The sequence below is a fragment of the Brienomyrus brachyistius genome, chromosome 10 (assembly GCF_023856365.1).
Source record: "Brienomyrus brachyistius isolate T26 chromosome 10, BBRACH_0.4, whole genome shotgun sequence".
In the NCBI taxonomy this organism is placed as follows: Eukaryota; Metazoa; Chordata; class Actinopteri; order Osteoglossiformes; family Mormyridae; genus Brienomyrus; species Brienomyrus brachyistius.
The window spans coordinates 27441927-27467203 of record NC_064542.1 but is presented as its reverse complement, the minus strand read 5'-3'; the positions used below and the strand labels follow the sequence as shown (position 1 = coordinate 27467203).

General features: G+C 47.0%; 3 protein-coding genes across 3 annotated transcripts in view; 2 read left to right on the top strand and 1 right to left on the bottom strand.

The window, feature by feature from the left end:
• The window catches only part of LOC125750248 (actin-like protein 6B), a 10726-nt gene extending 4730 nt beyond the window's left edge, over positions 1-5996 (top strand). Inside the window, exons 3-9 of the mRNA XM_049027733.1 lie at positions 390-479; positions 824-885; positions 1444-1558; positions 1716-1796; positions 5064-5159; positions 5354-5440; positions 5817-5996. Of these exons, the coding sequence (XP_048883690.1) occupies positions 390-479; positions 824-885; positions 1444-1558; positions 1716-1796; positions 5064-5159; positions 5354-5440; positions 5817-5897 (612 nt within the window). The 3' untranslated portion in view covers positions 5898-5996. The remainder of the gene's footprint in view (positions 1-389; positions 480-823; positions 886-1443; positions 1559-1715; positions 1797-5063; positions 5160-5353; positions 5441-5816) is intronic.
• A 608-nt stretch (positions 5997-6604) lies between these two features.
• si:ch1073-228j22.2 (SPRY domain-containing SOCS box protein 4) lies at positions 6605-9685 on the top strand. The gene is given in 4 exon segments (XM_049029701.1): positions 6605-7307; positions 7942-8127; positions 8130-8693; positions 9006-9685. Coding segments are annotated over 3 exon segments (1011 nt in total). The 5' UTR covers positions 6605-7307; positions 7942-7949; the 3' UTR covers positions 9275-9685.
• Positions 9686-11559: 1874 nt separating this feature from the next.
• Positions 11560-22876, bottom strand: LOC125751136 (retinal guanylyl cyclase 2-like). The gene is made up of 18 exons (XM_049029700.1): positions 22750-22876; positions 22058-22359; positions 21522-21888; positions 20857-20929; positions 20622-20739; positions 18912-19031; positions 18536-18619; positions 17913-18089; positions 17619-17775; positions 17180-17329; positions 16838-16986; positions 16592-16755; positions 16291-16483; positions 16039-16213; positions 15393-15491; positions 12785-12879; positions 11926-12011; positions 11560-11701 (listed from the first exon to the last, which is right to left on the bottom strand). Exons 1-18 carry the CDS (start codon positions 22814-22816, stop codon positions 11617-11619), a joined length of 2661 nt encoding a protein of 886 aa, XP_048885657.1. The 5' UTR covers positions 22817-22876; the 3' UTR covers positions 11560-11616.
• Positions 22877-25277: the final 2401 nt, after the last annotated feature.

Here is a 25277-nt window from a genome sequence, read left to right as displayed (position 1 = left end):
GTATATAGAGATACTGTATAGTCTAGTTTTTCGGGTTTTAAGACCCCGTGGTCCACCTTTAAGCTCAGACATTGTAGACCACATTCACTTTTGGTGTCCCTCTGGTGTTTTCAGTGATTAATTTGCCACATTTGTAGACCAAAGTGAGTTAAGATTTGCATCATTCTACCAGCTGTAGACAGTTGACGTTTATATCAAGCTACAGTTATAAGTATCATACATTTAGAGCTTTGAAGCTCAGGCCGTTTTTACTGATCCACCTGCATGCATTTTCCCATTGGTTCTCCTCCAGAGCTCCACCCTACCTTTTATAATGAACACTCTTCTCTGGATCCAGTTATGACGTAATCCTCTCTACCCCCCACCCCCACTCCCACTCCCCACCACAGGAGCCAGTGAGGGAAGGAGCTCCACCCAACTGGACAAAGAAAGAAAAGCTGCCCCCAGTCACTAAGTCGTGGCACACATACATGTGTAATGTACGGGCGTGTGTGTGTGTATGTTGTATATGTGCGTGTGTGTGTGGTCCAGGTGTACCTTACGTTGTGGGGACCAAAATATCTCTAGTCCATTTAAAGCCATGGGGTGGTCAGGTTTTTTTTTACTTCAGATATTAATTACTTAAGCACTGGTGAAGATACTATTATGGCAGGATACCAAAAAACTCAGGCCAAACACCTACAAGTGAGCTTTCATGGAAGATGGCTTCTCACCCTTAGGAGAAGTTACTGTTTGTGTTTAAAAGCATGTCCTCGTCTCTCAGGGCCCCTCGTAAAAGTTCCGCAGCAGCAGATATTTTCTCTTTCTCTCCCCTGGTTGCCAGGAAGTCATTCAGGATTTTCAGGCTTCGGTGCTCCAAGTGTCGGACTCCCCCTATGACGAGCAGTAAGTGGCTCGATCCAGCACAGGCGGCCTCTCTCTGAGCCGATTCATTTGGACTGAAATAGGGGGGGGGGTGTGGGCTGACCCGAAACCAGCAAAAAAACAGGAAGCGAGATTTGCTCATTTTTTTCGGAAGTGTCAGTTACTTAGAGGTATCCTCTGTCAGCAGCATCTCTGTGTGAGTTAATACTGAAAATCACAAACTAAAAGCCGAACTGTTCATTTCTTACCGGCATGCATTTTCCCTCCTTCCATTTTTTTCCCCATCTCAGATTCATATTCAGATTAAAAGTGACCTAGCAGGACAGAGGTGAGATTTATTACACGGCATTTAAATAAATGCGTTTCCCTTCGTGGGGTTAATCAAGTTTATCTTGTCTTATCTTACCTTACAATAAAAAAACATAAAACTAACGAACAGGCTAAAATAAACCCAAAACCAAAACTCGCAGACATCGTCCTCCGTTACATTGTGCCTCCCCAACCCTTCGTTTCCTCCATCTCTTCTAATCAGTTGGTGTTTCTCCTCCACCCTACACTTCCCCCTGCCCTCTGACCCAGAGTTGCTGCCCAGATGCCCACAGTGCACTACGAGATGCCCAGTGGCTATACCACCGACTACGGGGCAGAGAGACTACGTATCCCAGAAGGCCTTTTAGACCCTTCTAATGTCAAGGTCATCCATTCTGACATCACAACAATCCACTGTACTGAATTAGCACCCTCATTTTTCACAATTAGCTATACATACACACTCAGTTACCATCGCGTTCTATGGACTTGTGTTGCTGGGTGGAGAGTTTCTGAATGCCTCCATCTGTTTCCTGCTCCAGGGTCTCTCTGGGAACACCATGCTTGGAGTGGGACACGTGGTCACCACCAGCATCGGCATGTGTGACATAGACATCCGCCCTGTGAGTGACTGCCTGTGCAGGGTTTGCCGTCTCAGAAATATATTCCTAAAAGCAGAAATGTTCACGAGAAATATACGATACCTTATGGTGTCTGTCTTCCTAAGCACATCTGTCAGTGCTGTTACACTTATCTGAGGGTTTCTCTAGACCTTTGTTAGTACTTTCACATTGTACAGGGAGTGGACAGTAAAGTGGTTGTCAGTACTAATTCTCAGGATCTGTCTATCTGTCTTGCAACACGATTGTGTTTGTATTCCTCAGGGCCTGCCTGTCAGTGCTGTTACTCCCATTGTGTCAGTGTTCTGTTCCTCAGGGCCTGTCTGTCAGTGCTGTTACTTGGTTATGACTGTATTCCTCGGGGCCTGTCTGTTGGTGCTGTTACTCGATTGTGTCTGTGTTCTGTTCTTCAGAGCCTTTCTGTTAGTGCTGTTACTCGATTGTGTGAGTGTTCTGTTCTTCAGGGCCTGTCTGTCAGTGCTGTTACTTGGTTGTGACTGTATTCCTAAGGGCCTGTGTGTCAGTGCTGTTACTCGACTGTGTCTGTGTTCTGTTCTTCAGGGCCTGTCTGTTAGTGCTGTTACTTGATTGTGTCAGTGTTCTGTTCTTCAGGGCCTGCCTGTCAGTGCTATTACGCCATTGTGTCTGTGTTCTTTTCCTCAGGGCCTGCCTGTCAGTGCTGTTACTCGATTGTGTCTGTGTTCTGTTCCTCAGGGCCTGTCTGTCAGTGCTGTTACTTGGTTATGACTGTATTCCTCGGGGCCTGTCTGTTGGTGCTGTTACTCGATTGTGTCTGTGTTCTGTTCTTCAGAGCCTTTCTGTTAGTGCTGTTACTCGATTGTGTCAGTGTTCTGTTCTTCAGGGCCTGTCTGTCAGTGCTGTTACTTGGTTGTGACTGTATTCCTAAGGGCCTGTGTGTCAGTGCTGTTACTCGACTGTGTCTGTGTTCTGTTCCTCAGGCCTGTCTGTTAGTGCTGTTACTCGATTGTGTCAGTGTTCTGTTCTTCAGGGCCTGCCTGTCAGTGCTATTACGCCATTGTGTCTGTGTTCTTTTCCTCAGGGCCTGCCTGTCAGTGCTGTTACTCGATTGTGTCTGTGTTCTGTTCCTCAGGGCCTGTCTGTCAGTGCTGTTACTTGGTTATGACTGTATTCCTCGGGGCCTGTCTGTTGGTGCTGTTACTCGATTGTGTCTGTGTTCTGTTCTTCAGAGCCTTTCTGTTAGTGCTGTTACTCGATTGTGTGAGTGTTCTGTTCTTCAGGGCCTGTCTGTCAGTGCTGTTACTTGGTTGTGACTGTATTCCTAAGGGCCTGTGTGTCAGTGCTGTTACTCGACTGTGTCTGTGTTCTGTTCCTCAGGGCCTGTCTGTTAGTGCTGTTACTCGATTGTGTCAGTGTTCTGTTCTTCAGGGCCTGCCTGTCAGTGCTATTACGCCATTGTGTCTGTGTTCTTTTCCTCAGGGCCTGCCTGTCAGTGCTGTTACTCGATTGTGTCTGTGTTCTGTTCCTCAGGGCTTGTCTGTCAGTGCTGTTACTCGACTGTGTCTGTGTTCTGTTCCCCAGGGCCTGTCTGTCAGTGCTGTTACTTGGTTGTGACTGTATTCCTAAGGGCCTGTGTGTCAGTGCTGTTACTCGACTGTGTCTGTGTTCTGTTCCTCAGGGCCTGTCTGTTAGTGCTGTTACTCGATTGTGTCAGTGTTCTGTTCTTCAGAGCCTGTCTGTCAGTGCTGTTACTTGGTTGTGACTGTATTCCTAAGGGCCTGTGTGTCAGTGCTGTTACTCGACTGTGTCTGTGTTCTGTTCCTCAGGGCCTGCCTGTCAGTGCTGTTACTCGATTGTGTCTGTGTTCTGTTCCTCAGGGCTTGTCTGTCAGTGCTGTTACTCGATTGTGTCTGTGTTCTGTTCCTCAGGGCCTGTCTGTCAGTGCTGTTACTCGATTGTGTCTGTGTTCTGTTCCTCAGGGCTTGTCTGTCAGTGCTGTTACTCGATTGTGTCTGTGTTCTGTTCCTCAGGGCCTGTCTGTCAGTGCTGTTACTCGATTGTGTCTGTGTTCTGTTCCTCAGGGCCTGTCTGTCAGTGCTGTTACTCGATTGTGTCTGTGTTCTGTTCCTCAGGGCCTGTCTGTCAGTGCTGTTACTCGATTGTGTCTGTGTTCTGTTCCTCAGGGCTTGTCTGTCAGTGCTGTTACTCGACTGTGTCTGTGTTCTGTTCCTCAGGGCCTGTCTGTCAGTGCTGTTACTTGGTTGTGACTGTATTCCTAAGGGCCTGTGTGTCAGTGCTGTTGCTCAACTGTGTCTGTGTTGTGTTCCTCAGGGCCTGTCTGTTAGTGCTGTTACTCGATTGTGTCAGTGTTCTGTTCTTCAGAGCCTGTCTGTCAGTGCTGTTACTCGATTGTGTCTGTGTTCTGTTCTTCAGAGCCTGTCTGTTAGTGCTGTTACTCGATTGTGTCAGTGTTCTGTTCTTCAGAGCCTGTCTGTTAGTGCTGTTACTCGATTGTGTCTGTGTTCTGTTCCTCAGGGCCTGTCTCTCAGTGCTGTTACTCGATTGTGTCTGTGTTCTGTTCCTCAGGGCTTGTCTCTCAGTGCTGTTACTCGATTGTGTCTGTGTTCTGTTCCTCAGGGCCTGTCTCTCAGTGCTGTTACTCGATTGTGTCTGTGTTCTGTTCCTCAGGGCCTGTCTGTCAGTGCTGTTACTCGATTGTGTCTGTGTTCTGTTCCTCAGGGCCTGTCTGTCAGTGCTGTTACTCGATTGTGTCTGTGTTCTGTTCCTCAGGGCTTGTCTGTCAGTGCTGTTACTCGACTGTGTCTGTGTTCTGTTCCTCAGGGCCTGTCTGTCAGTGCTGTTACTTGGTTGTGACTGTATTCCTAAGGGCCTGTGTGTTAGTGCTGTTACTCGACTGTGTCTGTGTTCTGTTCCTCAGGGCCTGTCTGTTAGTGCTGTTACTCGATTGTGTCAGTGTTCTGTTCTTCAGAGCCTGTCTGTCAGTGCTGTTACTCGATTGTGTCTGTGTTCTGTTCTTCAGAGCCCTGTCTGTTAGTGCTGTTACTCGATTGTGTCAGTGTTCTGTTCTTCAGAGCCTGTCTGTTAGTGCTGTTACTCGATTGTGTCTGTGTTCTGTTCCTCAGGGCCTGTCTCTCAGTGCTGTTACTCGATTGTGTCTGTGTTCTGTTCCTCAGGGCTTGTCTCTCAGTGCTGTTACTCGATTGTGTCTGTGTTCTGTTCCTCAGGGCCTGTCTCTCAGTGCTGTTACTCAGTTGTGTCTGTCTTCCTCAGGGCTTGTACGGCAGTGTTGTTGTCACCGGGGGAAATACTCTTCTACAAGGCTTCACTGAGAGGCTCAACAGGGAGTTGTCCCAGAAGGCCCCCCCGGTAGGGAGAGCCCCACTCGGCCGGACATGCAGGTTAAGGGCATGGGCCCTGACACAGTGTACGATGTACAGATCAGAGAGGCCATAGCATCTCCAGCAAGACACAGCCAGGACACAGATCCCAGAAGGGCATTTGTAATCCGCCTATGTTGTTCTCCATCCCAACCCGACCCCCCACCCCCCTCAAATGAACAGAGCATGAGGTTGAAGCTGATCGCCAGCAACAGCTCCATGGAGCGTCGCTTCAGTCCCTGGATTGGAGGCTCCATACTAGCATCCCTGGTGAGTGACGTTAAGTGGCGTCTTTCTCTGTCTGCCAATCCGTCTGTCTTTTTCACTGTGTGTGCCCATCACACCTGGCAGAAAGGCAGACACACGTACAGAGGCGGGGACACAGGGGCGCTGGCCCCAACTGAAAGCTGATTGGCCCCTAGAGTGTCCCCTCCCCTGTCACTCACCGATTCAAAACACATTATTGGCTAATGATAAGGTCGGCCCCTTTATATGAATTATGGCCTCTCCGCCTTAAATAATCCTAGAATCACCCCTGCAGAAGGATGCTTATTATTACAGTTCATCCATTATTTTACTAGTTGATGAAGCCACGAATGCTCATGCTGTTGTGCAGGGAGACTTACACAGCAGCTCTTTACTTCAGGGAACCTTCCAGCAGATGTGGATCTCCAAGCAGGAGTACGAGGAGGGCGGCAAGCAGACCGTGGAGAGGAAATGTCCCTGACCCCCAGCCTGCGCAGCAAGCATCCACAGCGACAGCAGGGGGCGCTCAAAACACAAACCGACTCCGAACCCATGGGCAGAATAAAAACCACCATCACAACTACTGGTTTTCATAGTGTTTCCTTATTTCTCTTTGCTTTCACTTTTTCTACAGCCTCACACTTACTTTCTGTTTAATATTTAAGCTCCACGCCTGGTTTTCTTCCCAGAAGAAACACCTGAATCTGTACACTGCTCATTATGATGCTAATTGGTAACAATGGAATAGTTCTACCTCCATCCATCTCACCATTGTTTTTCTTGGGTCGAGTTACAGGGGTCTTGGGCGGGGCCAGATTAACCGACCCGGCTGACATCAGCACGGACACTCTGGTGTTGCCACCGATGTTTGCTGGGGCCCCAGGATATAACCTAGGGCAGCCAATACATTAATCTGCCCCTAGCAGCACAGAGCACAATGTAGGGGCTTGTCCTGGCATGTCTGTCCATTACAGGGCAGCTACCTGCACATAGAAATACAATGAGGGATACTAATTGGTCTGACCTCTCAATCAGCCAATAACAGAGGGTCCCCAGGACTGGAGTTGTAGAATCGCTGCTTTATTATTGGCTGATTGAGAGGTGATCCCAAAAACCCACACCGACTCCGGCCCTCCATCGAACAGGGTCCCCGCCTCTGGTCTAGCTAAACTTCTTTGGACTATGCACACACACGCACACACAGGACAGAGCGGAGGCAGCATTTAGTAAATCTGGAGGTTTCAAGCAACAATGTCACCTTCCAATATTTGTACGAGAAATCATATTTACATACTTTCATTAACTAAGGTGTTGATCTTGAGATTTCACAGACTACTTTTGTCTCTGTGGTTTTGTCTGAAACATCGTTGAATGTGAACAATATAAAACACCGTTTAAATATCATAAACGTTAAGACTCATCTTGCAGTTACCGAAGCACAGCTTTGCAAACATTTTCAAAATATATAAATCATCTTGACTTACAGAACTTAAGAATTTTCCATTGAGCGACATTCGCCAGCAACTGGTCGCAGCAATTGGTCTGTTAATTTCGTAGCATAAGATGTGCAGTATATCCTGCGTTGCATGTTTGCGACAACAAAAGAACACAAACAGACCAGAAAAGCCACAACATGTGTATGGTATGACGTAGCGCAGACGTCAGTGGCCCCACAGTCCTTGACTCTGCAGCACCTGTGACGTCGCTCTGATGCAGGAGTACACTGTTCCAGAGCTGGCAGCTGAAGCTACAAAGGGGGGAGTTTCACAGATGCCCAGGGAGCTTCTGAGACCAGGTTACTGGAGCACGGGAGCGGGGAGAACAGGCAACTAGACTGGCCAGGGCAGGCATAAGACGACGGTTTGTGGACACACATCCATCTGACAAGCTGGTGAGTCAGCTGCCTTTTCGAGGTGTTAAAACGGTCCAGTGGTGGAAATGTACCAGGGTAAAACTCAGTAGTACTTCAAAGTTAATATAAAGCACAATGGAGGTCAACTTTCTCCAAAACAAAAGCATATATCTTCATATATTGTTGGAAACTCATTGTAAATATCCGGAATGGAAAACGATATTTATCTTTGATAATTACTGATGTATTTATTAACGGATGCATTTTTAACTTGAGTGCTGGTTCCGGCTTATTGACACAAAAAGAAATCGCTCAGAGTTGAAGAATCTTTTTTTTTTCCCCCACGCAAACTTCTCGATAATCCTCTGCGCAGGATGCAGACCAGCGCATCGTTAGCCAACCATTTTAGGGTTAAGCTGGACCTGCAATAGGTCATCCTGCTTGGTGGGCCACTGCTATCGCAGATCTGTGGGGTATTTTACCATGGAAGCCAGGGTCGGGCCAAGGCGTAAGCAAATGAAGAGGCCGCTTAGGGCCCAGAGGCCACCAGGGGGCCCCTCAGTGAGGTTACTCAAACTTTGCTTAGGGTCCCAAAAAGGACTGGGTTGACCTGGTGGTAACTATCCTGTATTGGACACTAAATAACCCTTCGTTGTTCCTTCTGTGCCCACAGTGCCCTGGATGTTACCCGTCTGGATTCTCCTGTGTGGCAGAATGGGGTTAGCTTTGTGTAAATGGCTGTACAGTGGCCCTACCTGGAGTAGAGCTTCTTCGTCCTCCTCTTCATTGGCCCCCTCCACGTTTCACCCTCTGGCTGTATCCATGGTGTCTCGTCTGGCAGTCCTGCTGCACACCCCCGCCGGCCCCCGCAGCAGACCCCCAGTCCCTCTGGAGCCCCCAGCCATCATTCCCCAAACTTCTGCCTGATGCAGGGTGGTGCGGTGGCCCGTCGTGTCCCCAGTCAGCAGAGTACAGACGCGGTGCGGGCAGCCCTGGGGCAGGAGGCGGGGCTGCACGTGTGGGAGGTGAGCTGGGATCCGGCAGAGAGGGGGAGCCACGCCGTGGTGGGCGTGGCCACTCAGCAGTGCCCCCTACAGACATCAGGCTACAGGGTGCTGGTCGGAGGAGATAAGGAGTCCTGGGGGTGGGAGCTGGGCTCCAACCAACTCTGGCATGGCAACGTGCCTCAGGGTCTCTACCCTGGAAGCAAAGAAGAGGGAGGGGGAGAGCGCCCCCCAGTGGCCGTGCCAAGCAGCATCCTCATGGTTCTGGACGCTGATGCTGGGACCCTGGGCTTCGTGGTGGATGGTTTCTTCCTGGGTGTGGCCATGCGGGGCTTGCCACGAGGGGCCCCACTGTTCCCCGCTGCCAGCAGCGTGTGGGGCGGATGCCGCATCGGCCTGCGCTACGTGAACGGCGCCCCCCGTGAGTGCTTAAGGACACCAGAATGCGATAGCAGTGGGAACCAGCCTACGTCACTGCTAGCTTTCATCAAAACACAATAATCACACGATTACACAATAACCTCCTATGTCCGTACAGCCTCTTAGAGAAATAGCCTTGCAGGCCACTCTAGATTAGATGGTCAGCTAGATTAACACAATATTTATAGCATGTGCTTTGGTGCTTGAGCAGAGAGGGTGAGGCTTTGGGAGCGAGATTGATTAAGTAACTAAATGGTTCCAGTCTAGCTGCCCCCGCCTGTCTCCTAATCTCCCGACCGTCTCTCGTTCTCAGGGGAACCTCCATCTCTGACATCACTGTGCTGCCTATCTGTTCGCCAAGCCTTGGGCAAAGAGCAAGGGAAACATTTGGATGACATGCTGCTGGCCCCAGCCCTCAGGCGCCTCCTCCGATGTGGTCTCCAGTTCCCCTACACCTGCTGTCCAATGAGAACGCTTCCCACATCTTCCAATCAACATGGGCTAAACACAGAGACTTCCTGTCCACCCAGACCTCTCTCCACTTCATCCACAGCTCCTCACTCACAAGCTCCTTTTCATTAAGAACCCATCGGTTGCAGAGCTGTTGGTGGGATACTTCGGACTTCTCACCTGCGCTTGCTTGGATGCAGTATGAGCAATGAGGCTAATCGCTGCTATATATATTTGAATTTTTATGTTTCATTTCACAAATGTAAATATATGAGCTTATTTAAATATTTAGCTATTTAATATATTTAAATCCTTAAGGATAAAGATTTCTAAGGTACACTAAATCTTCAATTTAACCAACTAATGGGGGAGACCGTTGCTTGGAAGAATGTATCAAACTAATAATATATATCCTAAGTTTGGGAAAAGAAACACGATAATGTGAAAGATTTATTTGAAAAATGGTATCTTATGTCCTTTTCTTAATATATAACTGTCATGCACGCACTTATTTTTGAATAAAATAATATTTAAAACAATTTATGTAAAGGAATACCGACAGGTGCTTTGTATAATCATCACCTATCTAATAAATGCTTAAAAGATTACCCTGTACCAAAGTGTAAACCAGTGTGTTAAGCAGCTGTATTTAGAAAACATGAAAACCCTTAATTTAATGTGCATCAGTGTTACATGGCAGAGCAGAAGTACACATTTTAAAATACATTGTTTCATATCTGAAATGCAAAGTATTAGATATTTTCCCATTTCTACACTGAAGGAATATAAGTTAAATCACAAAAGAAATATGGAAAAATCAGAACAAGAACAAGACACCAATCTATACTGTTTATTTACACCAGCACAAATACAGCCAAAGAAAAATATGTATAATGCATATTTTATTCCTTTACAATATGAAATTGTACAGTACTATGATTGATGCATCACAAGTTTTATATATATATATATATATAAATAAACTTAATTGGGGTGTCTTGGGATTGCATCCCATGTTCCTTTTTTGTGGGGGGGAATATGCCCATGAAATGCAAACAGACTGGGGCCCTGAAATGCAAACAGACTGAGGCCCTGAAATGCAAACAGACTGAGGCCCTGAAATGCATACAGACTGAGGCGCTGAAATGCATACAGAATGAGGCCCTGAAATGCATACAGACTGAGGCCCTGAAATGCAAACAGACTGAGGCCCTGAAATGCATACAGACTGAGGCGCTGAAATGCATACAGACTGGGGCCCTGAAATGCAAACAGACTGAGGCCCTGAAATGCAAACAGACTGAGCCCCTGAAATGCATATAGACTGAGGCTCTGAAATGCATACAGACTGAGGCCCTGAAATGCATACAGACTGGGGCCCTGAAATGCATACAGACTGGGGCCCTGAAATGCAAACAGACTGAGGCCCTGAAATGCATACAGACCGAGGCCCTGAAATGCATACAGACCGGGGCCCTGAAATGCAAACAGACTGGGGCCCTGAAATGCAAACAGACTGGGGCCCTGAAATGCAAACAGACTGAGGCCCTGAAATGCATACAGACTGGGGCCCTGAAATGCAAACAGACTGGGGCCCTGAAATGCATACAGACTGAGGCCCTGAAATGCAAACAGACTGGGGCCCTGAAATGCAAACAGACTACACCTATTAGCGCCAAAGGCTTCCCTCCCACTTCAGAATCAGCATTTAAATCCGAGGAAAATGTTTGTCTTCTACCAGCCTGACTGGCCCATTTCACATACCCGTCCCTTTCCTATTGGCTACTACTGCGCAAATGTTAAATATTCCAGGATGCCGTAGGGTTTGCCTAGAAAGCGCCAACTTTGGTCTCATCCAAACGCTCACAGTTCCTTTACACACAGATGGAGGAGCACCTTTGATCCTGAATTTAAGCAGTGTGGAGGAACTTCATATACCATAATCAGATTAGAGTCAAATAAACTCATAAGGGCGGGGGGGTGGGGGAGAAGACGACAGCTGCAAGTGTTTTGGTGAAGCCACTGAAGAGTCGAAGATGGATGGATGTGAGTCTAGCTCAGTGAGTGGAGAGATACAGAGGAGCAGCAGAAGCGAACACGCCCCCACACTCTCAGGATCAGCTGCTACCTCCAACATTGCATTCTGGGTGATCATGCAGGGCAGTGCTGTCTGTAGAGTAGAAGCCACACACGATACACTGCTGTCAGTCAGCACCGCTGACCAGGGTGAAGCCCTGACCTACGTTCGCTATTCTGATGTCTCTGCTTTCATTCCTCATTCTGAAACAGCACCCCCCCCCCAAAAATAAAAAAACCACCAGGAACTGTAACACAGACCCCACACGTACATTAATCTCAGCTCCACATGCATTCTAAACTGGATTCTTTCACATTGCGCTTATTCACTTACTGGCCAATCAGAAATCTGATTTTAAAACAAACACTTTCTCTTCTCCTCTGTTTTACCTGGACTGTTATTTCATACTTTTCTGCCGGTCGAGGAACCTCTGTCTGCGATCCTCGGGAATTTCGTCAAGACTGATTCCGTGATTGCTGGCCCTGAGCAGAGAAGGAGAGCAACAAGAGGAGATGAGGGCAGAGGAGGAGAAGTGAACAGGGGGAGGTCAGGAGCGCTAGAGGGAAGGAGAGAGTAAGGAAAGCCTTCTGAGTCTGAGATGGACACGGCTGTCGTACAACTAGGGAAAGTAGCAGAGAAGGACAGTGGCTGACAAGAAGGTCTACAGACAGACTGCTGCACCTCACAGAGACCAGCCAGATCTTACCCTGGGGTCAAGTCTGGAGGGATGGGCAGGGGTTTGTTGAATCCATCTCTACCCACCAACCAATATGTGTCCTCAATTCCTTTCCCCTGGAAATGGCAAGAGAGAGTGAGTTCTACTGATGAGCACGCCTGTTCATGCGATAAAGTGCTCTCGCTGTGTCTTTGTGGGGCTGTATCGTTGTGTGTGAACGTGTGTGTGTGTGAGCGGGTATACCTATCCTTATGGGGACACATTTTCCCCATAACGTGATAAATATCCGTTTTTTTTTCCGTTATGAGGACCGGTTTCCTGGTCCCCATAAGGGAAAACTATATTTTATGAAAATCACTGACTGCCATGAAAAAACTAAAAATGCAAAAACTCTTGTATTTTGCTTGGTTACTTATGGTTATGGTTAGGGCTGGGTGGGGGTTAAGGTTGTCATAGTTAGCGTTAGCATTTTTCCCATAGAAGTGAATGAGCGGGCCCCATAAGGTGTGTGTGTGTGTGTGTGTGTGTAAAGCTCTCCCATATCTCTGTTTCTCTTTCTGATGTGTCTCAATTTGAACACACTAGCTAAACGTATATTTCCATAAGTTGAATTCCAGTTAAATATACAAGTAATACAAACTGTTAAAAGACCAACACTCTTTACATACAACTAATCTCGTCTAATTAAATGACATTCACATCTAAAATATGCGACTTCAACAAAGATCAGTTTTGGAGACATTCATTACACAGGATGAATGGACATATTCTGTATCTATAGTAAGTATAAATGTCACACTGCTTGCAGGCCTGCTTCTGGAAGGTGCCAACGGTGTGCCTGCCATCCAAGTGGGGAAGTCCGTGCAGTGCATGCTGGGAATGCACCTACCTTCAGCTCTGTCTTGCCTCGTATGTCCAGTTTATAGCCCATAGTCAGCTTCCTCAGAATATCAACGGTACTCTGGTTGACATGTATCCTGTAAGCTGGGGTACATAACAGCATTAAACGTGTGACAGCTGTGTTTATCTATACAGGTGTGTGGCAATTTATTAACATTTCTGTATGCCTTTCACTTAAGCTGTTGGTGCATGTGTGTCATTGTGTGATGGACATGGCCAATGGCCGTCATCTTCTTAGAAAAGGTTAAAAAAGGTACGAAATGAGACAAAAAAAATTGCAGTACACTAAACACCCACTAGAGGGACAAGCTTTACCACTAATTCCATCGGCAGGTCAAAACTAAGATAGTAATTAAGCGAATCTTATCATTTAATGGAAACAGTAAATATTGTGATCTGGGGAAAAAAAAGCTAATTATTGTTAAAACGAGTAAACAAATTCACCATAAAATTGTCTTGTCACACTGAAAGTCATATACTGCACAATGCAGCCAATCAAGAGCACCGAAGCAAAAACAGATTATGGTGCAGATCATGTTTCATCATCCCATTCATCAGCATGTGGTCCACAAGCGCTCCTGAGCGCCACCTTGTGGCTGCATGCTGTTCAGTTTGCCTTTTCCACGCCGATCCTTACTTCTGCTCCTTATACTGTCACTCGTCACTTCATCTGTGGCTGTAATGAGGCCTCAAGGCCACATGACCCTGACTGAGGGTTCGCTGCCGTTCTCACATTTATTAAAAGGACTGCAGTTAGAGAGGAAGGAAAGGAGATCGACTTCCTTTAATGAAGTGCTTTGCGTGACTGTGAATGGACCGTAACTGGCAAACTGAACGCAGAGTCCTGAATGTTCCTGTTAATCCTGAGCATCCTCTTAAAGGATCAGGGAATCCGGAACACTCCAGAGACACCCCTGCGACACATGTGCGTACGCACATGTAGGGTATACCTATCCTTATGGGGCCCGCTCATTCACTTCAATGGGAAAAATGCTAACGCTAACTATGACAACCCTAACCCCCACCCTGTCCTAACCATAACCATAAGTAACCAAGCAAAATACAAGAGTTTAGATTTTTCATAGCAGTCACTGATTTTATAAAATAGAGTTTTTAAAAAAAGATATTTATCACGCTATGGGGACACGATGGATAGGTAAACCTGCTCGCACACACGCACACACACACACACACACACACACCACACACACACACGCATACACATTTGAAATAATATGTTTGTGGGGACCGTCCATTCAAACCCAAATCCCAACAATAACATCTTCCACCCCTATACAAGACTTTTTGCTCTTTTAGTTCGACTGCAGTTACTGATGTTCATAAATTGCCGTAGGGTTTGCAAAAAATGTCCCCACAAAGTCAAAATAACAGGTTTTTATCACATTTTGGAGACATTTGGCCTTCACAATGAAATATATACATACCCCACAGACAACACACACACACACACACCCACACACACACACACACACTCACACACACACACACACACCACAAACACGCACACACACACACACACACAAAGCTGTGCTGGTCACATGCCATGACAAATATGAATACAAGCATGCATTATTTATACTAAAACATTATTTAAGATTCAAATGCTGACGGTGTGATGGAGGAAGAGTACCAATGCTAGCAGCAATTTGTCAGTAACACCAATTCCTAAAAAAACAACACTTATGTAAATGCAGCATGTATTATTTATATAATTAGGTCAGAGACAAGACACCCTACCAGTTATTTCACGCCTTGCCAGACCACACTCAATACACTGTGATGATATGATGTTAATTCTACCTTGGGTATAACCTGACAATGCAGTGCTGTCATAACAAGTAGGTCCACGTTAAGCTTTTTGATCCCTCGACATCCTAGACTGTCACTTGGTGTTGCTGGATCTGTCTGCCAACATTCCCTCATCAAACACTTCAAGAAATCTCCTCACAGCCAACCTGGACTCATCCTCGACCGAGGTGTGACGGCCAGGCAAGTGAGGCACTAGATCCAAGATCTAATGAGGTTTCTCCACTCCCACAGCTCTCGGCATTTCCGGTTTCAGTCTCGCGGACAGCATGCTAGTTCCCTTGAGTGGGAAACTAGAGTTTAGCTGCTTTGGGTAAAAACAGGCAACACTTCCAGGCTCCTCGCAAATCAGCAAAGGATGCATTAAGGTAAGTGTCCTCCAGACTTAGACGATGTAAAGCTGGATTGCATACCCTCGTAATCGCGGGCCAACAGCGCAGTCTTTAATAAATGATCCCTAAACCACTAATCGCCTTGACTGGCTGAACTTGGTGTGAGAGCAGGAGGCATCTTTCCATACCCTTACTAATCCCACCTCTCCTGCATCCACCCTTAAAGCTGGCACTCTTGCAAAGTCTGGGCAGCTGTGGTCACGCAACTATGAGCAGCAACTATGAGCAGCAACTATGAGCAGCAACAGTGAGCAGCAACTATGAGCAGCAACTATGAGCAGCAACAGTGAGATGGGACAGACAAGAAGGTCACATATCTGTAAGCAATGATGGAGGCAGAGTACAGTTTGGAGCTGGTAACATTTCTCTGGTACTCACACAACCCTGTGGACTCCATTCGTGAGGCCGTGTTGACCGTGTCCCCAAAGAGACAGTAGCGAGGCATTGTGAGGCCCACTACTCCTGCCACCACCGGACCTGCCAAGCGAGGAAGGGGACATGAGAGGGGTTGGTGGGCACAGTAGAGTTTGTTCTCCTGAACATGCGTAGGCATGCTGAGCATACATGAGAGATATATAGCCAGCTCTTTGGTGAAGGTTTCTATCCATCCATCCATCCATCCATTTTCCAAACCACTTATCCTACTGGGTCGCGGGGGGTCCGGAGCCTATCCCGGAAGCAATTGGCACAAGGCAGGGAACAACCCAGGATGGGGGGCCAGCCCATCGCAGGGCACACTCACACACCATTCACTCACACATGCACACCTATGGGCAATTTAGTAACTCCAATTAGCCTCAGCATGTCTTTGGACTGTGGGGGGAAACCGGAGTACCCGGAGGAAACAAGGTTTCTATCATAAATAAGTAATCCTATAACTTACGAGGACAACCACGAATGTGACATCACAATTCATCTTTTACAGATCCGGCTATGCTATGTGGACACTATCAGCTAAATTGACACCTGACAGTGTTTTTGGAATGAAGACTGTACTGGAGATATGTGCACAAGACCCCCTCACCTGAGTGCAGGCCGATACGGATCCTGACCTTGACATCAGGCATGTGCCTCATCCTAAAGGCCCCGATGCAGTGCAGGATGTCCAGGGACATGTTGGACACTTCGGCGGCATGTCGGTATCCATTGCGGTTGGGGACCCCAGATGCCACCATGTATGCATCACCAATGGTCTCCACCTGAGGTGAGTCACACACACGGGATAAATAGCACGTAATCACATACAGACTTATCACACACAAATACTATAACAGACCTTATACACATCGTGCTCTCCAATGATGGCATCAAAGAGTGTGTAGAGGTCATTGAGTAGGTCCACCACCTCGATGGGCTCGCTGAGGGCCGAGATGGTGGTGAAGCCCACAATGTCGCTAAAGTACAGTGTAACCTCGTCAAAATGCTCTGGCTCCACCGGCTTGCCCACCTTCAGGGCCTGGGCCACTGACCTGGAGAAGGTTGAAGAAGCAGGCATAGACTATGTGGGCAAGAACACTGAATAACAAAAAAACATATCAGTGAGCAATTTTGTGCTGTAAGAAGAGGGGCTCACGGACCGGGGAAGCATCTGTGCCAACAGCTGGTCGGTCTTCTGCCGCTCCACCTCAAGCTCCTCCGTCCTTTCCCGGATCAGGTCTTCCAGGTTGCTGGAGTATTGCTCCAACATTCTCAGCATAGAGTCAATGAGATTGGTCTTCTTCCCTTTATTCACATTTCTGAACTGGGGGGGGCAGATTGTCAGTGATGAGTCTGAAGTTTGTGGTCTTCCTGGAGAAGTTCTTGCAGGTGTGTATCCATCTCACCTGATGGAAGATCTCCTCAAAGGTTGGCCTCTTCTTGGGGTCCTCACTCCAGCACTGCTTCATTAGCTGTAGGCAATCAATTGGGGCCTTCTCGATAGGGACTATGGGCCGGCACAGTGGTGGAGGAGACTTCAGCTTCTGGATGATCTCTGCCGTTGAGAAACATGCAAGAACACAGGGTCAGAGACATATACAGGGGCAGGGCTACAGGAGAACTGACCAGAGGTGAAAGGTGCCCCACGCCTTATAAAAAGGATGCCAGAATCGCCCTTGCTCAGGGGCTAATCAGAGACCTACCCCCTCTATCTATTCCTCAGAACTAAGAAGACATTGTGGTCTCACCATCTGAGGGCATGTGCAGCATGCAGAAGGGGGTGTTGCGGGTAACAACCTCCTGGAGGATGATGGAAAAGCTGTAGACATCACCTTGGTAGGTGCCCTTCTTTTGCAGGACTGGGTTCCTCAAAAGTTCTGGAGCAGTCCAAAGATAATCTATGAACAGGTGAAAACTAAATTCAGTTACATGAAAAATGGGAAACATGGAAGGGAAAACACTGTTAAAGAAATAGTGACCAAATCCCATGAAAGATGCTCTACCATGAAATATTCTGCATAATGAATAAGCTAGTATTACTGAGAATATATTATTATAATGCACTTGGATTCAAAGCTAATTTTGTTGATAAGCAAATAAACATGGATAGAAGAAGATCAACACACAAAGTGGGGTAAGTGATGTGAGAACCTCTCACCCTCCCCTGGGCTTCAGACCGACTCTCACCCTCAGCATCCTGGGACTCTATGCTGATATTCTGACAGTCCATGATGCTGTTGTAGCCATACTCAGAGACCTTCAGAACAAACCTCCCGTCCACCAAACAGTTACGAGACTTGAGACGGCCATGTATGATGTTGTGGTTGTGAAGGTACTTCATCCCCTAAAGGATGGTGGACAAAGAGGTGTGAGATATCAGACTGTGGATAATCAAGGTACTTTTACCATAGACATAAACACATATATAACACTATATCCCATTGTTGTATTCAGTATAGGATAGTGTTCCATCTGTCTGACCCGAATGAGGTCCATGATAAGGGACGACTTGAACATCCAGTCCAGACGCATGTCCGCATTGTTGATGAGATCCTGCAGACTTCCCCTCGGACAGTACTCCATCACGATACCAAAGATGTTACAGTCCAGAAACAGACCAAGGTACAGGTTCAGATTCTCTTGCCTCATGTCCCTTAGCTGTTTAGGGAGAAGAAGTCAAGAAGCAGGATCATGTCACATTCAATTAAGTACATACTTTAAGAATTTTACACTAGATGAAGTGCATACTGTAGGGGTTTTACACTAGATGAAGTGCACACTTTAGGAAGTTTACATTAGATGAAGTGCATACTGTAGGGATTTCACACTAGATGAAGTGCACACTTTAGGAAGTTTACACTAGATGAAGTGCACACTTTAGGAAGTTTACATTAGATGAAGTACATTAGGAAGTCACCATTTATCCTCTCAGGTGCCCTTTGTATAACCAGACCACAAGGCCTAGTCCTGGGAACTTCTAATCCAGGATAATGGTTCTATCTGTATGTTCAGAATGTCTTTAAAGACAAAGGGTCAAGTTTTACATTGTGGTCTCAAATGGCCAAGTATCTCCCTACCCCTTCTTTCCCAGACACCGACCTCACCTTGCTGAAAATGGCTTTGGTGCTTTTATTAATCTCTGTCACCTGGTCTCCAACAAACCACTTTTTCAGCCAGACCCAGTCGCCCTGGGGGATGACAATAGGAGTTATGCACTCTGCAGAACACCATGACCAAACATGACTTTTCCATCTTAGGCTGTGCAGGAGCTGACTGGGAAACAGAGTCGTTACACAAACGAACATTATGACTCCCAGTCGCACAAGCCGCTGATTTTCTTTTTGATTAACCGCAAATCAAGGAAGCAGCTGGAGTCTCCTTTTGGCTCGGTGTTAGCATGTTAGCATGTTCGGTCACTTTGCGAACCAGCCAATTATGAGTATGTGCGTGGGGGGGTGGCTGGGAATGAGCGATGATCACCTGAAAGACGGCAATGTTGGAGCTGTCAGGAGAAGTGTAGATGTAACTCTGCCCAGATAACAATTTGCTGGATGTCTTCACATACAGGATACTCTTTATTATGTTTCCTTCATTCAGCTTCTAGATGAGGAGGGAAGGAGAGAGAGAGAAAACAGAAAGCTGGACTTCAGCCGACACTGAGCTATTCTGGTGTATTTCGATTCAGAGTATTTACTTTATATGGATATCTAGAATGGTGGTATCCTTTCGGATATATGAAATGGGAGTTTTTCCTAGTAAGAATTCAATTGCAGATATAGAAAATGAACATTCCAGATGATCATTCTGGATATCCGAAATATAATTGTGGCTATCTGAAATTAAAAGCCCAATAGACATGAATGGCAAAAGTGACTTAATTTCTCCTAGAAAGAATGTCATTGTGGATATCTGAAATGACAATTGTGGATATCTGAAATGACAATTGTGGATATCTGAAATGACAATTGTGGATATCTGAAATGCTCTTTTTGACTAGGAAGAATTGAATTAGAGATATCTGCAATACATATCCAGTCAAGTGACGGCTTGCCATATTCGCCTGACCTGGATGGTGGATCGTAGCGAAAACAGACACACGTACGTTCTTCTTTTCCTGTCTCAGCCGCAATGCTGGTGACGTGGAGGGGCATTGCAGTTAGTGCTGTATTGCCCACAGCTCAGAGAGCAAACCGGTGCCCCAACGGCGCGCTTATTATCATTATTTTTTCTTTATTTTTTGCTCGTGAACTGTGTTGTGATTGCCTGTATACCCTTATATCTCTTAATTTGCCTGCTCCCACTATTACACAGCTGGAGTATTCAACAGTGGGTAGTGAGGGACTCAGCCTGCTAAGTCACCCTTTGCTCGGTAGGCTGCAGCCAAATAGTTTTAGAATTTGCCACTTTCTGTGATCTTTTATTATTATCATTATTATTATTTTGATGAATCTATTCTAAGGTTCTTATTACTTAGTATCGCTGATTCAATAAATAACATATGCTTGTATTTCGTTATACCCCGGGTGTATTGGCAGCTTATTTCACGCATATCGCAATATCTTAAACCTCTACCGTTTACATTGGTGTACATTGGTAAGGTACACTACAGGACCACACTTGCACGCACCACTAGAGTAATACACATTTTACATTCTGGTAGATACACTTGTGTTGTATTTCCACAGGGGAGGCACCGTGTAACTTCATTTACCATTCCCACTATTCAAATAATTTTTTGATTTAAAAAATGTATTTGATTAAAAAAACCCTCCAAAAGTCACACAGTCCATGTTTTGCTGTTTCTGAGATAAGACCTAAGCCTAGGCCGATGACCTAAAGTCAGGCTTCCTCACCGTATGTTACAGTCCTGGGAACCACAAGTCACTCAGTCTGCATACAATTTTTATTATATTCAAAGATCTTTCTGGGGACCTGACAAACTGTCCCCACAACATCAAAATCACAGGTTTTTATTACATTGTGAGGAACATTTGGTGCCCGCAATGTAATATAAACATAATCCACACACACACACACACACACACACACACACACACACACACACACACGCACACACAGAGGTGCAGTAGGGACATGGATACCCTGGCAGATTTGGGTGAGGAGACCAGCATCTCTAGCTACATCCCTGCACACACACATGGTGTAGATGATGCAGACGATCATACTGACCCTTCGGCTGAACTGTGTGTTGATGAACACCAGATCTTCTAGGGTCAGCACCAGTTTGGTGGCACCTTCTTCATCTTCATCTTCTCCGAATATTGACCAGACTTTCCGAATCCTTTCCCTGAACAGACATGTGGAGATGGTCAGTGAGCGGCAATGTGCACGGTACATGGTATCTAGGTTTAATTACGCACACTGGACCACATTAAAAAGGCTACATGTTACATTGCTGGCCCACCTGAAAAACAGTCCAGCTCCCACCAAGAAGCTCACCAGGATGAAAATGAGCAAAAGGGAAGCTCCATCAATGCCTGTTGGGAGAAGAGGTTCATTGACAAGGTCAGCCTGAGAACCAATGTGTATGTGCTGTTCCTCAAGGACCTGTGGACACCATCCTGCCCAAAGTCACGGAGTAGCCCAAAGTTCTAGCATGACAAACTGGTTTTTCTCATGTATAAATCATAATAGATTTTCTCCTCATTTCCAGGAGAAATTATGTTGTTGGCAGAAGTAGAGATATAAACAGTCACAGAGGACTCAACTGGTCGGTTGAAATAAAGTCTTGGTCTGTATTTGAACTCTCTGGACCTCAAATCTCCACCTCTGGTTGTTGGTGATGCTCTGCTGAAATTCTTTACTGATCCAGAAGTTCCCCTAATGGAGAGGACAATCTCCATCCTGCTGTAGATCTATGGAGCAACTCACCCTAGAGTTACTCAGTGGAAGGCTCTGCTGGTGTCCCATGTTATGTTCTACAAAACTGGATGTTTTCAACAAAAACTATTTTCCCTGCTCCTAGGTGTTAACGAGAGGACAGCATCCATAGGTTCACGCATTTGACACAGAAAAGCTCCTTCATATGACTGGCTAGACCCCCCCCCCCCCCATCTGTGGTTGTCTCACCCCCTCTGCAGGTGATGTATGGACTGAACCAGCAAGTGGAGTCGCTGCTGGGAGATCCTCCTGGGAAGTGGATGGCACGTCCAAGGTACTTGAGGCCGCCGATATCGCCGTGGGTGTGTGGAGCCTCGAGCACATGGGTCACGTGAAACTCTGGGCCCCGTCCATCGGTGTCCAGCACCACGTACCGGGCCTCCAGCCCGTTCCTGCCTGCTGACAGAGGCTGATTAAAGCCAGAAAACTTGAAACCACCCTTGGCACGGGCCAGAGCCTCCCCTGACACCCAGCGGCTCTTCCCCATTCGTGCCTGCTCCACACACATGGCCAGGAAGTACACTGCATTGTAAATAGTTCCAAAGAATGGCGACACCTACAGGAAAGGAGGACAAGAAAAATGCCTGGATTCAACAAGATAGTTTCACTCTGTCTTACATCACATCTCAGCAATATTCAATCCCCATACAGTGCACCTATGGCAGATGGGTGTGAAGCGACATGCTTATGGTCACATGAGCACATTGCTTGGGTCACACACTTGCCTGCTCAGCCGGGGTGCCAGGGTGGAGCTCGAGGCTCTCCTGAACGTCCCTGAAGGCCTCATAAAAGTTGCGTTCCCCTGAGTCCACGGTGACCGTGAGCACAGCGTCATAGGCCCTTCGCAGATTGGTGTTATTGACCAGGGCTGGGTAGAGCACGCTCTTGTAGGGCAGGGCGTACAGCAGCGTGTCATAAGGGATGAAGACATAGCCCCCATCCGCCATGCGCATGTCTAGGGCCGTGTTCAGTAGGTCCATTTGAGCCTCTCCACCAATCAGCACCGAGTGCATGCACATAATGACCACTGAGGAGAAAGGCATGTCTTTTTTTTTTAACCTTGCCAAAGACTTTTAGTAGTATCTACTATTCTTCAGATTGTTAACTCAAAGGGGAAAAAAGTTCTATGGATTTTTATGGAGAACCTTTGCCATTATGGATGCATCAATCACCTAAATGTAGACCGGTCACCGACCACCTATCTTAGCATTCTGGGTTCATGGGTTACAAATTCAAGAGTGCAACCTAATTTCCGGATGTACATTTTGGGGGGCGAAAAACCATGATGGTGCTGATTTGTTAAAAGCCATATGTATAAAAACTTCCTTCTGAATAACAAAATGGAGAAGAGAAGATACAAGAATCGCCTTTGACGATCATTCTGAGCACCGGCCGCTGGCAGGATCCGCACACCCACCTCTGACTTGATCCAGATCTTTGATGGTTCTCAGCGCCTTACGGGAACCAAGCTCCCCCATCTCCATGGAGACCACGGCTGAGACTGGAAGCCCGAGAGCTCGCAGAGAGGAGGCCAGCTCCTCCCCGGTGGCTTCCCACAGGTCATCCCCCGAGGTCACGATGGCCACGTGAGCCCAGTGGAAGAAGCGCAGCACGGAGAACAGTACGCGCGCCGACAGAGGCAAAGGTCGCAGAAAGGTGGGGTACGTGTCCTTATCCATGACTGGGTCCAGGCAGGACCATGAGAAGATAGCAGTGTCCCAGTTCCTGGCTAGCAAGGCAGCAGACGTACAGTAGCCCGGGTTGGCAGGGCCCAGGATGGCTGAGGCGTACCCCTCCAGCTCGGCAAAGCGGGCCAGAGCCTGTGACGTCCGGCAGTCCTCGTTGACTAAGGTGTAGTCATACCAGTAGCCCTTATTGAGGTGGGGGTCCTTGTTGATGTGGCTAGTGGCCAAACGAGCGGCCTGTTCAGGTAGAGCTTTGGAATACAGAGGATCGCATGTCCAGGGCCCCACGATGGCCACCTTGTAAGTGGCAGTCCAGGCAGGGTTGGGCAATAAGGCTACAGCCAGCAGAGGGAGCCACACCCAGAAACCCCACCCTCTGTGAGAGTGATGCACCCATGGCATGCTTATGGCCCCCAAGACGGCTCCCAAGCTTGGTCCTGACTGACACACACCCCACATCCTGGTCTTGTAAGGTGACTCATACCACCGTGGGTGATGGGAGAGGATGTAGTACCAGCAGGATCCTGAGCAGGGCGCCATAGTTCAGCTGTGGAACACAACACTAGGGATGAGGCACGGGGTTGCTCTGGGAACAGGTGCTGTGTGGGAGCAATTAGCTACTCTCCCTTGTCCCCCCAGGACAAACTGAAGCATCTCAAGTCTGGACGTTCCGTCACTGTGGTCATATCCATGTGTGAAATGAGGACTGTAAGATGGAGAGAGGTTGTAATAAGGACAAACACTATAGCCATATACCAGAGGCTACAAAAATACACTGACATCCCATAATAAGCTAACAGGAGGTTCCTCTTATATCACACAAGCCTATTAGTACCTCAGCAAATATCAGTCAAGGCAGAGAGAAAAGTGTTGGCCTCTTCAGAGTTAAGTGTTCGGAACAGAAGGAGAAAAAAACAAATTTTAAATGAAGAGCGACAAGAAAAATGTTATATGCTTGGGCTGCACATTAGGATGTGCTAGCGGGGCAACAGACGTACAGAAGCCCGGGTTGGCAGGGCCCAGGATAGCTGAGGCAACAGCGTTAAATATATGGATGTCCATGATGGTTACCCTGTTAGCTTATGAACCAGCCTAGTAGATCAGCTACATGAAACAGTGAGGAGAGAAAAAGAGAGAGAGAGAGAGAGGTAATGAAACAGGTTCAGAGGTACGGGGTCTTGGCTCCATCATCTCCAACCACCCAAAAATAGACCAAGGCCAGGTAAGGCAATGCAACATATCCGACCAATGGGATTACTACACAGTCAGCAAAAGCCGCCATCTTTACCAGCGCCTGTGCCGGTCCTTGTTTGCTTGCTAATTAACAAATGCACTACGGAGGGTCCTGTGTAATTCATACAAACCCTTCCGGAAAAGGCATTACTCTGTCTAACAGCAGAGGTGCATTCACATCTATTGCAACACCTTTGAAAGTCTCAGATCAAATTACTGTTGCAACAATACGCTTAACGATACTTATAATGAAGCGCAGATACGACATGTAATTCATCAGAACAACGCGGAGAAGGTGGAGGGTCCTGCTCCAGTATACAAATTGCATGTAGGTAGATGCGGTTCGGATGAATCACACCTGAGGGTTTTCCTGAGGGAAAAACGTACTGACTGGTTTCAACATTAGTAAGATCAGCATGTGGGGACAGTCAGAAGTATAAGATAATAGGTAATAAGCAAAACCATAGATTTAGATCGTTAGGGGACTGCAGGGAAGCACTGGTGTAACTGGTCTAAATGGTGTGGAGGACATTCAAAGTTAACTCTCATTAATAATTTCAAACAGTGATCAACAGCTGATATTTGAGGGACATGCGAGCACGTTAATCTGGAAGTGGGTGGTGACATCGACGCTCTGCATAGCTGCGTGTAGGTCACCCCTGCTGTCCTTACCACACAAATTTCCTGATCTCTGGTCAGCGTTACATAAATATTATAGAATATAACGTCATTGAATTATATCTTTGCGTTGATGATCTTTGCATGGAATTAGTACGTCGTATAGAGGGAAAAATCCAGGACGCAAAAGGAAAAGAAATTATCTGCAGTAAACTAAGGAAGAGAAGCAAAACTATGGCGTACAGGAGAGACATGGAGAATCAAAGTTACAGAAAGATGTTAAATAGCACTAACCTTCAGGGCCAAGCTTCAGCAGGTGGTCAGCCGTATGTCTGCTGCATGAGGTGGACGATCCCAGGCTGGCTGTGGGGTGTGGGGGGGGGACTCTATCTTCCAGTAGCCCTGAGAC